Genomic DNA, 13826 nt, shown 5'->3' on the forward strand with positions numbered 1-13826 from the left:
GTGTTATAAAATCACACAAATTTATGTATAAATAAATTTTTCAATTGAATACTTGAAAGTTTTATTAAGACTGCATACAATTCCAAATAGAAGAAGACTAATGTCTTGCATACCATTGTGCTGTTCCAGATGATATGGGGCAATTTGTAGCAGCGGTTTCAATTACTTAGGCTAGCGTGGAGTTCTACTACATGTACTTCCAAATCTTGATATGTTATTTTCTTCATGTGGATCCAGGTAAAAGTGTCTAGATCAAAATTTTAAGTGTGGGAGTAAAAGTTTAGAGTAGAGATGGGGAGTACATATAGTATTTTCGGGTTGGTGTGTGTTCCCCCCAGAGAAGTAGAAGTGTTAGCCATCAGGGAAGTGTTTAGTTGGGTGAAGAGGATGGGGGTGGATAACCTTTATTAAGAGACCGATTCCCAACTTGTGGTCAAAGGCTTTAACAGCCAACACTGGAGTCTCCTCTTTCGTTCCCATTCTAGTTGATATTAACGAAATGTTAAATTGTTTTCACAACGTTGTCATTTCATTTGTTAAATAAGCAGCGAACCATCCGGTCTATGTTTTAACCAGGGAGTCGATGTCTATGCCTATTCTAATAGAGTGGGTTTCTATCCCCCATTATTCATCTTGGAAACGATGTAGCTAAAAAGAAATATATAAAAAAAAAAAATACATTTATTATACAAATTATGCAAAGCAAAAGGAATTTGATGCAATGAAGAAAATCTTGGGATGTAAGATATTAGTATACTTGGATTTGTTAGAAGATTGTGCATATGAATGACATTGCTCCTCGTGAAAGACAAGTTCCTAACTTCCTATTACTAAAAATAGTACCAATAGAAGAAAGACGTTTTAAGAACATCTGTGTATCCAAAATTTTATGTACCAATAGAAGAAAGAGTCAAAAGAAAAGGACTTATTTTCTGCAAAAACAATTATCCAAAGCAAAACCATATGTTGGCAGAAGTGAACAGACCATATTCTTGTCCAACCCAATAAAATCAACTTGGTATATCAGTTGAAAATTGGGGCTTATCAAAACCCTGAAATTCACGAGTTCAAAACCAAATGCTGTGCCAATTTCCACAATGCAGTAAACTTGAGGCCGTAAAAAGGTATACCCTACAATAATATTAGCTTGTCATCTATATATTCCCACATCAAAACGCAGAAACATATTTCTCCGGTGCACTTCAGCAGTCTGCTCTCTCAGCCCGGAAGTTGGCAATCTTTTCCACCACCTTCTTTGGAGTAGGTAGTGGTGCATACGAAGCAGCATTAATAATAGCCTAATTCATAGCAGAAAATGGAAATTAGTAATAGCCTTCTCAAGAAGAGCTATTGGACATATAGGGTGTTGTTTTACCTGAAATTTTTCTAGTAGTTTGTTCATCTTCGTAACAACCTCTTCGTAGTTATTCCTGGAGAATTATATGTACAATGAAGTTACATCTTGGACAAGCGGAAAAAGGAGAGTAACAAAGTAATCAGAAGAGGGCAGGTTCTAACTCCTGTTTTCTAGTCTTTGATGAAGTGAGCTCAAGCTTCCCATCTCTATTGATCCTATCTTTTTCCTGTTGACACCATTATAAAGAATCATACTTCAAGGGGCAAAAGACTGAAAAACGAAAATAAGCAACATTTATGTTTTGCAAAGACTGAAAAACGAAAATAAGCAACATTTATGTTTGCAAAGACAATAAAAACAGTAGTAATCTGTTCAACACCTCAACCTGTGAAGTAGGAATTAAAACCACTTATAACCTAGACTAGGAAAAGATGAGACAGCATGTCACCCAATCACTGAAAAAATGCGTACCGTTATGAATTATGATTGCTCTAAAGAGCAAGCTTTGTCAAAAGATTCCCAGTAATGAGCTTTCTTATAATCTTGTTATTTTCTGGAGCATAGCCCAATGACAACTGGATGAGGACAGTAATTACATAAAGCACCACAAATCATGGGGGTAAGGATGCATCAAGTTCAGGGTCATGCACAGGCTCCTTCACCTCCATGCTCTTGTGATATGAACAAGTTATGCAAACCTGCTGTATATATGGAGGCATAACTTTAGAGTACATACTCTTTTGTATTGATAAGTATGTTTTTTACCAACTCTTGATCACATCACTATATTGTATGATATGAAATGATAACTAAGAGCTCAGCCCAGCACTTAAGTGCATGGTTGTAAAAGGCGCTAGGCGCTCATCAGGTGGTGAATGGGCCTAGGGCAGGCGCCTCAGTTCCTTAATAAAAAATATTATTACATTTGATTTTTTAAAAAAAAGAAAGCATTAAAATCCAAACCCTAGCCCAAAATTTAAAAGTCTATCCCAAATCTTAAAATTTCAGCCCAAGCCCAAACACTCCAAAGACTAAAAGACCCTAATTCCATCTCTCTTCAACTTCAGCAACGGCGATGAGTAGATGACTTCCAAGCGGCTATAGTGAGCTGCAACAATGAGCTTTGATGCACAAAGGAAATCCAGCCGTCCAACAAGGCAAGGGGCTCTACAAAGGCTAAGGGTGAGGCGGCGAGCTACGACTATGATAGGCAACCGAGCGATGGGCGACTGCGAGGATGCGAACTCCAACATAGGCAGACTGGTCAGTCAGCTTGTCTAACTAGTCGGTCAACTCGGCCGACTAGTCGAACGGCCTCCTGAATGGGCGTCTACATCAGAATATGCATCGGCCTAGGGGCACCTAGCACCTAGGCCGATTTTTGCAACACTACTTAAGTGTCATTTAACCACTAGATCAATGGTTACTGGCTGCAGTCTTAGACAGGCATAGGTTGACTGAGACTGGCAACAATAGAGAAAAAAACACACAGGGAGAGAGCAAGAAGAGTTGGATAAAAAATACACTACAATTTTATTACAAGTAGTAGAATTGTTAAAATGATGATCATAATTAGCTATACTGTGTATTAACATATGGTAATACTGTCAGATACCCTAAGAAGAAATCACGTCCAAGAGCTCGTAGGAGGTACATGCACTCTAAGTTAATGAGCTCTATTTTAGAGTATTTGAACAGCCTACATCAAAGAAAACAGTTCTTGTTCATTATAGACGAGCTTGAAGGTGAAGATCATACACATGAGATACCACTACACTTGATTGTGCTTGTGAATTGAGGGGAAAAACTACACTTGTAATTGCACAACACTGATTTCCTAAATGTTTGATACTGATAAATAAATATCACTGAACTAAACAGGCAAGAGCAAAAAAAAAAAAAAAGGATAGATAAAGCAAGACATGCTACATTGACATGATAGATAAAGCATGGAATTAAATATAACAAACTAACCATTAGCATGATCCTCTCCCTGACTCTTTCACTCAACCAATCTGCATTTTGGACATCTAACCTCATAATAACCTTGGTGCCAGCTGAAAACACATACCAACGCCTTTACTATATGAGAAATTGAAGATATATGTTGTTATGTAGAGTTTAGAAAACATGTAGACCTGTGTTAATACTCCTTATGCGAGCCTTGTTTGCTGCAAAAGACACCAAATTCATTAGATGTATCCTAAATCACCATTGCACAATTTGGTTAATGAGTCAAACAACCTGCGCTTGCATTTTGATTCTGTTTCCCACCCTTTTTATGAGGCTTGGTGCTAGCTGCAATTGAAAGCAATTTTATTAGGGGAATGTAAACTTTCATTAGCCAGTTTTCTTTTCCAGAGAAGTAATATCACCTTCTGCGGTAGTTTGAACCTTGCTAGTGGATTCACCTTGTCCTGTAAAGCTCACAGAAACATGCTCTGAATGTACAAATAATGTTGAATTAGCATTTGGAAATTCAAAGCATCAATCCTTTCCATTTCAACAAAACAAAAAGTATTCATCAATTGATTGCTATCAAATAGTAAAGTCAAGAAAACTGTAAATTAAGCACAATTTAGAAAAAAGATCTTAAAACCCCATAATATGCTAAAACCCTTTCTTCGCAAAATCCTGAAAATTACATCCAAAAACTCAAACACATTTTAAAATGTAAACTTGTATGCATAAATATTATTATTAACAAAACTCAACAGAACTGAAATTTTAAAAAGCAATGTAGAGATGAATAAGGAGAGCGAGATTGAAATAGATGGAGTACTTAGAGCGATCTTAGGAATATTTTCTTTATTCGCAAAGGATTCCCCTTCCTCTTGGAGAAGGAACTTGTAAACCGGCCCAAGCCGCCGTCGCGGCATCTTCTTCTCGAGGTGGCTCGCATCTGACGCCGCAGCGCAACGAGCCGGAAAAGAGCTAATAGCACGTGCGCCAGACCGGCTAACGTTCCTCGCCACTGACGAAGCTGAAGACTCAGTGAGACAATAGCGCACAGTTCCTGAAATCAATCTCGTAGTGTTTCTAATTGCTGCCATTTCTGATTCGAGATTCTAGCGTCAAAACCCTTGGTTGGGCTGAAGACGACTGTTGCGTTTTACAAACAATTCAACAAAATGTAGTTTTTGGCTTTTTGCGGCTCTTGGAGAAATCTGTAAACATCATGGGCTCTTATGAAAAAAAAAAAAAACAAACAAACAAACAAAACAAAACAAAAACAAGAAAAACAAAAACAAAACAAAAAAATCCAAAGGGCATATCTTGTTTTCCATTTTTCAATTTCCTTTTTTTTTTACCGTTTTATCATTTTTCTTTTTCCATTAACAAAATGATGGAAATAAAAAACCAAAAAACAAAAAAAAGCAAAAAAAAAACAAAAAACAAAAAACAAAAAACATGCTTATTACTCTGTAGTATTTATTTTTTATTAGGATTGTGCACAATCCGACCCACCTGTTTCTTTTTTGTTACCAACCCGAAATCGATAACATACAAGATGTGGATATCCGAACCCGACATGGTGATATCCAACTCAGGCCAATTTTATCTTGATTTTCTTAATTCAGGTGGGGGTATATAAATATATATCTGACCCGCCCAGATATCTAAAATTATATAGGGTTTGCGTATGCATATATGTATGCGTCGTTGTTTAGCTTTTTATGTGTGTGTGTGTGTTGAGATGGGGGGATTAGCTCTTACTTCTCATTTCCTTATTTGCAAAGTCGCGTAAGAAGGTTCTTGAGTCTTTATCTCCTGTAGTGGTGCATCCGGTATGCAAGCTGCCTACCTAGCTTGCGAGCCCTTAATAGTTTGGGTACGGTTGATATTCTCATCGATTGTGTCCTTGTTAACGGTTTCAGGTTCCCTCCTTGATAGGTTTCCTCATTTTGACCTGTTTGCGACTTCAGATCTCCCTACTTGGATCATTTTCCCTTCCCTATGTGGCACCCTCCTCCTAGCTTTAGGAGTGCCAAGTTAGGTCGGGGGAGGATTCGCTAGGGTATTTAGATTGATTGTCAGTGGCTGGATAGGGTCGGGATCCATTCCCCTTTACTGTTGGGTAGATCCTTCGCTAATGACATTGGTTATCTCATGGGTTATGGGTTGGAAGCTAAGTCCAACCCCCGGGGACCTGGTTGGTCCCACCAACTAGAGTGGGGTCGGGATGCATTCCCCTTTGTTGTTGGGTAGACCGTCTGCTAATGACATTAGCTATTTCACGGGCTAAGGGTTAAACGCTAGGTCTGCCCTCCGGGTGACCTCGGTTGGTTCTGCCGACAGTAACTTATCCTCCGATGGCTATAGTATATGTTAGACCTCTCGTGTCTTTAAGGTGAAAAACCAACCCTCACGAACTGATTTGACCCCCACATTATCAGCTAAGGCGTTCTTGCGAGTCTAGGGAATATTCGTTTTGTTTCTCAGGCATTTTGGTGTATCTCGGGTTTGATTGCATAGGGAAAGGGTAGAAACTAATAAAGTGTGCTTTTGTAGTGTTCCCCACATACAACACCAATGATGGTTTTGTTGGGACCAGGTACACTAAAAATCGTGTATGGAAGTACAGAACGGGGGTATGAAAATAGTAGTATTATTGCTTGAAGCGTGATGCCCAAAATGGTACATACAAAGCCTGAGATACTGGCCCAAAGAATAAATAATACAAGCTATAACCCAAACAGTGGACTATGAATAATATTGGAGGTCTGGACCACAAGCTACCAAGCTAGGGTGTTATAATGATCATACCAGAATGTCTTCAGGGAGGCAGGGCATGCCCTTTTTATGTTGTAGCATTGATGTATAAATATAAAAAATGGACAAAGAATGGATGTCAAAAGATAGATTATCTTATGAATATAAGGTTGGAGTAGAATTTTTTCTGCAATTTGCAAAAAAAAAATGTCGTTGATCCTAATTTAATATCATGCCCATGTGCAATATGTGGCAACCTATAAGCTCCTCGTCAACTGGACAATAATCAATGTGGTTTATATGTCATGCCTTATATGAGAACTTTAATTGAGCATATGCTAGACATTGATGATAAAGAATTTGTTCAAGCACTAGTAAGATGATGTCAATTAATTTTATAAAATTTATCACATTGTGGTTATGCTGAGTACTTACATATTTACTATTCATATACTTTTAACATGTAGTTCCAACAAGCTGATTGCAACCAAACAGATATTCATCTAGTGCGTTCTGAATGGGCAGATTCTGTATCAAGTTATATACAGTAGGTATGTTTTTTATTAGAATTTTGTGAACATTTAGACTTGGTGATTGGAATTGTTCAGAAGTATTTAGATTTGGTGATTGGATCTTGTGTATTTTGAACATTGTGGTATCTAACCTTGGTGATGGTGTTTGCTGACAAGAATTGTCCATTGAAGTATTTAGACTTGGTGATTGGTTCTTGTGTATTTTAAACATTATGGTATCTAGACTTGGTGTATTTAGACTTGGTATATGGTTCTTGTATATTTTGAACATTCATTATGTTATTATGCTTACAGGTTAAAATAACTTTTTTTTTTTTGAATACTACTAACTCTATTACAACGCAGTATCTGTTCATAACTACTTTCTCAACCTATTGAAGCACAAGAGCCAGTATTGCCTCCACTGAGGCTCGAACCCACCACCTCCCGTTTAAAGAGAATGGTTTGATGCCACTGGACCACAAGGTCCTTGGCCAGGTTAAAATAAGTTAAACACAACGATTTAGAATCGTTATCTATGAATGTGAGAATACTGGTTTTAAACATTGTCTTTAATATTTAAGACAAAGTTAAAAACTGTTGTCTATGTTTAAAATTTTTTACAATACAGGTTTTGACAACACTTAATAGACAACGGTTTTTAACCGTTGTCTTATATATAAAAGACGACGCTTAAGACTTTCAACAACACTTCTTTTAACAACATAGAATAGACAATGGTAAAAAAAAAAACTGTTGTTTTATATAGAAAAGACAACGGTTATTAATTGTTGTCTATGCATGTAACTTTTAATAACACTGGTTTCAACAACACACAATAGACAATGGGTTTAAATCGTTATCTTTTGTGGAAACGACAACGATTAAAAATCGTTGTCTTTGCTCAGGACTTACAACAACACCAATTTCAACAACACTCAATAGACAACAGTTAAAAATCATTGTCGTTTCTATTCTTTGCTCGGGACTTACAACAACACCGGCTTCAACAACACTCAATAGACAACGGTTAAAAATCGTTGTCTTTTCTAAAAATGACAACGGTTAAATACCGTTGTCTTAGCTCGAGACTTACAACAACACCGATTTCAACAACACTCAATAGACAGCGATTAAAAACCGTTGTCTTTTCTAGAAAAGAAAAGACAATGGTTAAAATCATTATCTATGTGCGTGACTTTTAACAACACCGATTTCAACAACACTCAATAGACAATGGTTAAAAAACCGTTGTCTTTGCGCGGGACATACAACAACACCAGCTTCAACAACAGAAATTTTACTTCAAAGGCAACGGTTTTTAACAATTGTCTATGAACATTTTTCTTGTAGTGACGCTATTTGTTCTAGTATATTTGTTTCAGTATTTCAGTTTTTATTTGTTCTAGACTTCCAGTACTTCAGTTTTTATAATGCTATCGTTGTTTCATTATAATGTTATCACTGTTTCATTATTTTAGTTTATAATTTTAATATTAAATTCATTTTTAAATTATAGATGTCAACAATGAATTCAATGCGCACTGTTGAAAAAGAACTCGAGATTGCACCAACTGAAGTAGGTTAAGCAGCTGATTTTGATGAGGTTAATGATGAAGAAAATCAAAATAAGAAAAGAAAGATTAGCCGGGCAAGATTTGAGGTATGGGATCACTTTACTATAATTAGTAACGAGAAATGTGAGCGAAAAGCTAGATGCAATTATTGTATGAAAGAACTTTTTGCTGATCCAAAAATGAATGACACTAGTTCATTAAAAGCTCATGTTAGAAGTAGGGTTGTTAACGAACCGAACATAAACGAACGGAGGATGTTCGTGTTCGTTTGTTAAGGATTTTGGGGTGTTTGTGTTCGCGTTCATTTGTTAAGCGTTCGTTAACGTTCGCCAACACGTGTACGAACGTTGGCAAACACGTTCAGAAACATGTTCATTTACGTTCAGGAACACGTTCGTGAGCACTTAATAACCAAACACCTGCACATGTTCGTAAACACAATTTGTTCATGAACAAGAAATAATCTACGTTCACGAACAATTATATATAGATATATATAATGTGTGTGTGTGTGTGTGTGTGTTTGTAAACATGTTCGCGAACATTATTAAACGAACACTAAACGAGCTTGTTCGCGAACACTACTAAATGAACACAAACGAGATTGTTCACGAACACTATTAAACAAACACAAACGAGTTTGTTCGCGAACACTTAACAAACAAGCGTACCATTGTTTAGACTCTGTTAAGCTCTGTTCGCTAATAGCCCTAGTTAGAAGTTGTCCAAAAGATGCCCCGTACTAGTAGTAACCCTAGCCAAACTGAATTGCTTGTTCCATCAAGTGAAGGGGAGGGATCACTAGGTTTTGTGAAGTATAGTGCCGAGGCACTTAGAAAGAGCATTGCCGAAATGATTATAAATCATGAAATACCCTTCAAGCTAAGTTTGTTGAGTTTAAGGGTTTTAGAAAATGTTTGTCTATTGCTTGTCCTAGGTTTAAGGTTCCATCACGATGGACAATTGCTAGGGATTGTTATGCTATGTATTTGGAGGAGAAACAAAAATTGTCTAAGCTAATGTAATTGTCTTCACTTAGGGTATCAGTTACCACACACACTTGGACATCATTGCAAAGGGAAAATTATATGTGTCTTACTTGTCACTTTATTGACAATAATTGGAGATTGCAAAAGAGAATAATTAATTTTTGTCCAATTAGTAGTCATAAAGGTGAAGATATTGATAAGATGATTGACAAATGCTTTGTGTGATTAGGCAATAGACAAGGTTTTCACAATTATCGTGGATAATGCTAGTTCAAATGATGTGGCTACTACATACTTGAGAAAGAAATTGAATAATGTGAATGGAACTCTATTAGAAGAAAAATTCATTCATATGAGATGTGTTGCACACATAGTTAATTTCGTTGTCAGGGAATGGTTGAAAGAAGTGAATGAATCAATTGCTTGTGTTAGATCCGCGGTAAGGTATGTGAGGCAATCACCGACTAGATTGCATAGGTTTAAAGAATGTGTACGATTATAAAAAATTCAATCTAAATCTTTGCTGAGCATGGATTGTAGCACGTACACTAGGTGGAATTCTACCTACTTGATGTTAAAGGCCTCTCAAAAATTTGAAAAAGCATTTGAGAGATTTGAAGAGATTGACCACAATTATAGGCATGAAGTTGTGTTGAATGATGGCACACATGATCGTGAGGATTGGGAAAATAATGTTAGGAAGATGAGCAAGTTTTTGCAACGGTTCTATGACTTTACATTGAAAATTTCTGGTACTACATATGTGACTTGTAATGCATACTTTCCTGAAATTTGTAAATTGTATTGTACTTTGCGTGATAGAATAATGAGTCCTGACCCTCAATTTAGTGCTATGGCAAAACGAATGAAGGGGAAATTTGACAAATTTTGGGTGAATGCTGAGAAAATGAATATGCTACTTTATGTTGCAATTGTTCTTGACCCTAGAAGGAAATATGTCTTTTCTGATTTTTATTTTAAGAGAATGTATTAAGCTGATCAAGCTTCTATGTTGTGTTCTAAACTTAGAGAAGTGACCAATCAGCTGTTTAATAAATATCATGAGTTGTTGAAAGTTTCACAAGGTGAGGGTAGCAATTTTTCTCAATCATTGAGTGCCATTAACGAGGATTGTGAAGATGAACTACATAACCTAAATAATGTTCTAAACATTGAAATTGATTTTCAAAAGTATTTGGTTGAAATTGGACGTGGGGAGCAGAAAACTGAATTGGATAAATACATCAATGAAGAGCTTGATACTCAGACTGGTGGTGGTGAATTTGATATTATCCGGTGGTGGAAAGAAAATGCTCATATATTTCCCATTATTTCATGCATGGCTCGTGATATATTGGTAGTTCCTGTATCCACCATTGCATCTGAATCTGCATTTAGCACAGGTGGACGTGTGCTTGATAATTATAGGAGTTCATTAACTCCTAAAATTGTACAAGCTCTTGTGTGCACTCAAGATTGGTTACGTGAAGAAAATCTCATTTCAATGAATGATTTAGTTAAGCATGATGTTAGAGAGATGTATAAACTTGAGATGGGTTAGTATCAAAATCATTTCTTTATCTTAAATATTATAATTTTCTTATTGTTCTTTCTTTATTTAATGCTTGTAATTTGATATGATTTAGATATGTCAAATATGAGTTTGGATCCTATGATTGATTAGAAAACAAGAGTCAAGAAGAAGATAATTGACAGTGTAAGTTACTAAATATTTAGATTAATTTATTTATTATGTATAAATTATAATATCGATATCATATACTCACTTTTGATTAACTTTTGGATGTAAGTGTTTTCAAAAAAATAAAAAACTTTTAGATGTAAGTAAGCAGGTTGAAGATTGGAGATTGAAGATTGAAGCATGATCAATGATTACTTGATTCTGTTGAATTGAATTGGAAACTTGGATTGTGTTATCACTTATTCATTTTGGTTTTTCTTTTTATTATTAATGTGTTATTGTGTTATGGCTTAATGAACTATTGTATATTGGCATTTGGCATTTGGCATTGATACTTTGTAACTTTGGTAGTATTATATGTTTGTAGTGTGGCCACTGCCCACTGTCTAGTTTGTATGTTAAACATACTATGTTAGTATGCTTTTTTATCATTGCAGCTTGAAAATTTAAAACTTGGAATGGAATTTAATATTGTATGTTTACTATAAAATTATTTAAGCTAGCTAGTTCATATGCATACATGAAGAAATTTTGATGCTGCATATATTCCAATGCAAGTATACAACCATGCCAAAAAGAAAAAAAAAAGTTGAAGAACATACTTGTCCTCCGAAATAGGTTGTGACCTAGTGTGGTCGAGGTGGAATGCCGAAGGCATTAATGCAAAACTGGAAATATTGCTCCAGATTGAAAGGAGATGGATCGAACATGGAGTCGTTGCCTTTCACTATGGGAAACACCATTTCACTACAAGTCTACACACCAAAATTGTAAATTGTATAAAGAACATATTGATATATCACACAATTTACGGAATAACCCATTTAAAAAGATGGAACAATAGCTAATCGACTGACTAGGCGGTTTAGTTTGGCGCCTAAGTTGCATAAAATTTCGATTACAGTGATAATTTAGGTTGTCCCTCAACACCTATGCGAGATTTTTAAAACCATAATATTTAATTACAGATTAGTTGAAAGTATATATAATATGTTAAAAACAAATATATAATATATTAACTGCAAATTCAAAGGTGTATGAGAGGCAGACAACTTACTTGCCAACTCCACTCATCATTCCCTCCAGTAGAAACAGTATAACAAGATTGATTCCCTTATATGACGGAAACAGTATAGCAAGGTTTATTCCTTTCTATGGCGACAACACCAGTATGTATCCGGTCAAGAATATCAGCCCCTTTGGGCGCGCCATTTATGTCGCCTCACACCACCGTCACTGGTTGTTGGGCCGACGTGTCATATTGAGCGGCCTCACAATACATCCCATCCAAGTAATCCTTAAGCTCCGACGGCAAGTTTAAATCCCTAAACATCAACGCCCACACGATAAAAGCTTTAAACAAACAAATTGAAGGGTATTAAAAGCTAGATGGGGAAATTTGCACAAACTCACTGTACTATTGCAACACACACACACATATATAGATGGATAGATATATGCATACTTTGTATATATAATTCAAAACATATACATTATATCCTCAATTAGATTTTTGTCAACACTCTTTTAATCGAGTTTCTCATAACTTACTGACAAAGATTGAACTTGCAACTAAGAATGGAGAGGCCGTTTGACTGGGAAGCAATTGTGTCAATAATGGACCACGATTGTTTTATGGTTTGATAGCAGGTGTCACTAACTTCTTGCAATCAACATTCATAAAATTCAAGCTTGCAAAAATCAACATATTATAGGATAGGACGGAAAGTTTGAGTGCTTACCCTAAAGTCTTTGGTCACTATGGAATAATATCCATTTTGTGGTGTAATATTGTCAAAGTAGAGAATGGGAGCTGATGAAGCTAAAGCACCAAGAGCAATGTGTGGATACTTCAACCGAAACCACGAAGCAAGCACTTCATGAAATAATACAAAACTCAAGCTTTAATTTAATTGTTGCCAAAACCACCAAATTAACTCTAGCTAGAACCAAAAAAAAAAAATTTAAATAAAATAAAAATTATATATATATATATATATATATATAATCTCGTACTTATTTCCTCCATACGATCCTCCAACAACAATGATAGGAGAATCTTGGGTTGAGTAACTATTCTTTATATATAACAACACTTGTGCATAATCAGCCAATGCTTGAGCGGAATTGAAATAGTCGCGAATGGTGTCGTTTCTCATAGCTTCTTCTATGTTCCCGAACGGTATTGATTTTCCGTAGTACCTATGCTGCATGATTACTAGATAAAATGTAGATAATAGTGAGCTCAAACTTTTAATTGAAACTGAACATATTCATTCTTCAATTATTACCTCTACGTAGACGGGAAGGGCCTTAAAATGAGGGGCATTATCGGTGAGAAATCCAACGCTATTAGGATGTTGGTCCCTTTTGTTGGTGTCAATATTCCTAGTAACTTCTTTTCCACCAACCAAATAATGGAATTCATCTTCCCAATAACTGCTTTTCCATATAATTTCAATTCCATCTCCTCTCGAATATTTTCTGTGAACCAAACAGGCCCTAAAGGGTTGTCGAATATTACATGTTACTGCTTTCGCCCGTCTTACTTTCCACAAATTAGTTGTTATGTTTCAAAACAAGTGTTCCACTAGTGAGTTAATGCAACAAGCTGAATTGCGTTGGCTAACCAATGTTGATAAGGAGATGTACTTGAGTTAATGCATCAAGTACAATGTAACCATTCGCCCATATAATGACCAGAGAGGGATATATGAGGTTGTACTTGAATCAACTTCCTATTCTCTAGGCCAGCTACGCTATGTTAAGGTAAATTTGAGTAACAAAACATGTAGCTATGGCCGTTGCGCTGTAGATAACTTACCTTGTGCGCATGTCATAGCCGTATGCCATTATAGAGGGGCAGTCCCATACTCCTTTGTGTCACAAGTCTTCTCGTTACAATAGTACATAATGAGTTATGCAAGAGACTTGGATCCAATGCCGAATAATGAAGTTCAGTTGACAACAACGCTC

At 36.0% G+C, this 13826-nt stretch overlaps 2 protein-coding genes and 1 pseudogene across 4 annotated transcripts; 1 reads left to right on the plus strand and 2 right to left on the minus strand.

Moving 5' to 3' along the window:
• Positions 1-840: 840 nt before the first annotated feature.
• LOC116026641 lies at positions 841-4502 on the minus strand. Of its 3 annotated transcripts, none has more exons than XM_031267973.1 (8): positions 4140-4502; positions 3733-3798; positions 3602-3655; positions 3496-3528; positions 3332-3414; positions 1519-1583; positions 1376-1430; positions 841-1298 (listed from the first exon to the last, which is right to left on the minus strand). In XM_031267973.1, the coding sequence occupies exons 1-8, from the start codon at positions 4408-4410 to the stop codon at positions 1203-1205; spliced, it is 723 nt and encodes a 240-aa protein (XP_031123833.1). In that variant the 5' UTR covers positions 4411-4502; the 3' UTR covers positions 841-1202. The 3 variants fall into 3 exon arrangements, 2 of the variants coding, with proteins under 2 accessions (XP_031123833.1, XP_031123834.1); XR_004099867.1 differs by lacking the exon at positions 841-1298 and adding an exon at positions 1829-2058 and having other exon boundaries at positions 1388-1430; XM_031267974.1 differs by lacking the exons at positions 841-1298; positions 1376-1430; positions 1519-1583 and adding an exon at positions 1828-2058.
• A 3608-nt stretch (positions 4503-8110) lies between these two features.
• LOC116026897 (zinc finger BED domain-containing protein RICESLEEPER 2-like) lies at positions 8111-10832 on the plus strand. Its single transcript, XM_031268324.1, has 5 exons — positions 8111-8161; positions 9378-9592; positions 9689-10135; positions 10178-10704; positions 10795-10832. The coding sequence occupies exons 1-5, from the start codon at positions 8111-8113 to the stop codon at positions 10830-10832; spliced, it is 1278 nt and encodes a 425-aa protein (XP_031124184.1).
• A 512-nt stretch (positions 10833-11344) lies between these two features.
• Positions 11345-13703, minus strand: LOC116026898 (annotated as a pseudogene).
• Between the last annotated feature and the right edge of the window lie 123 nt (positions 13704-13826).

The sequence above is a fragment of the Ipomoea triloba genome, chromosome 8 (assembly GCF_003576645.1).
Source record: "Ipomoea triloba cultivar NCNSP0323 chromosome 8, ASM357664v1".
Taxonomy (NCBI): Eukaryota; Viridiplantae; Streptophyta; class Magnoliopsida; order Solanales; family Convolvulaceae; genus Ipomoea; species Ipomoea triloba.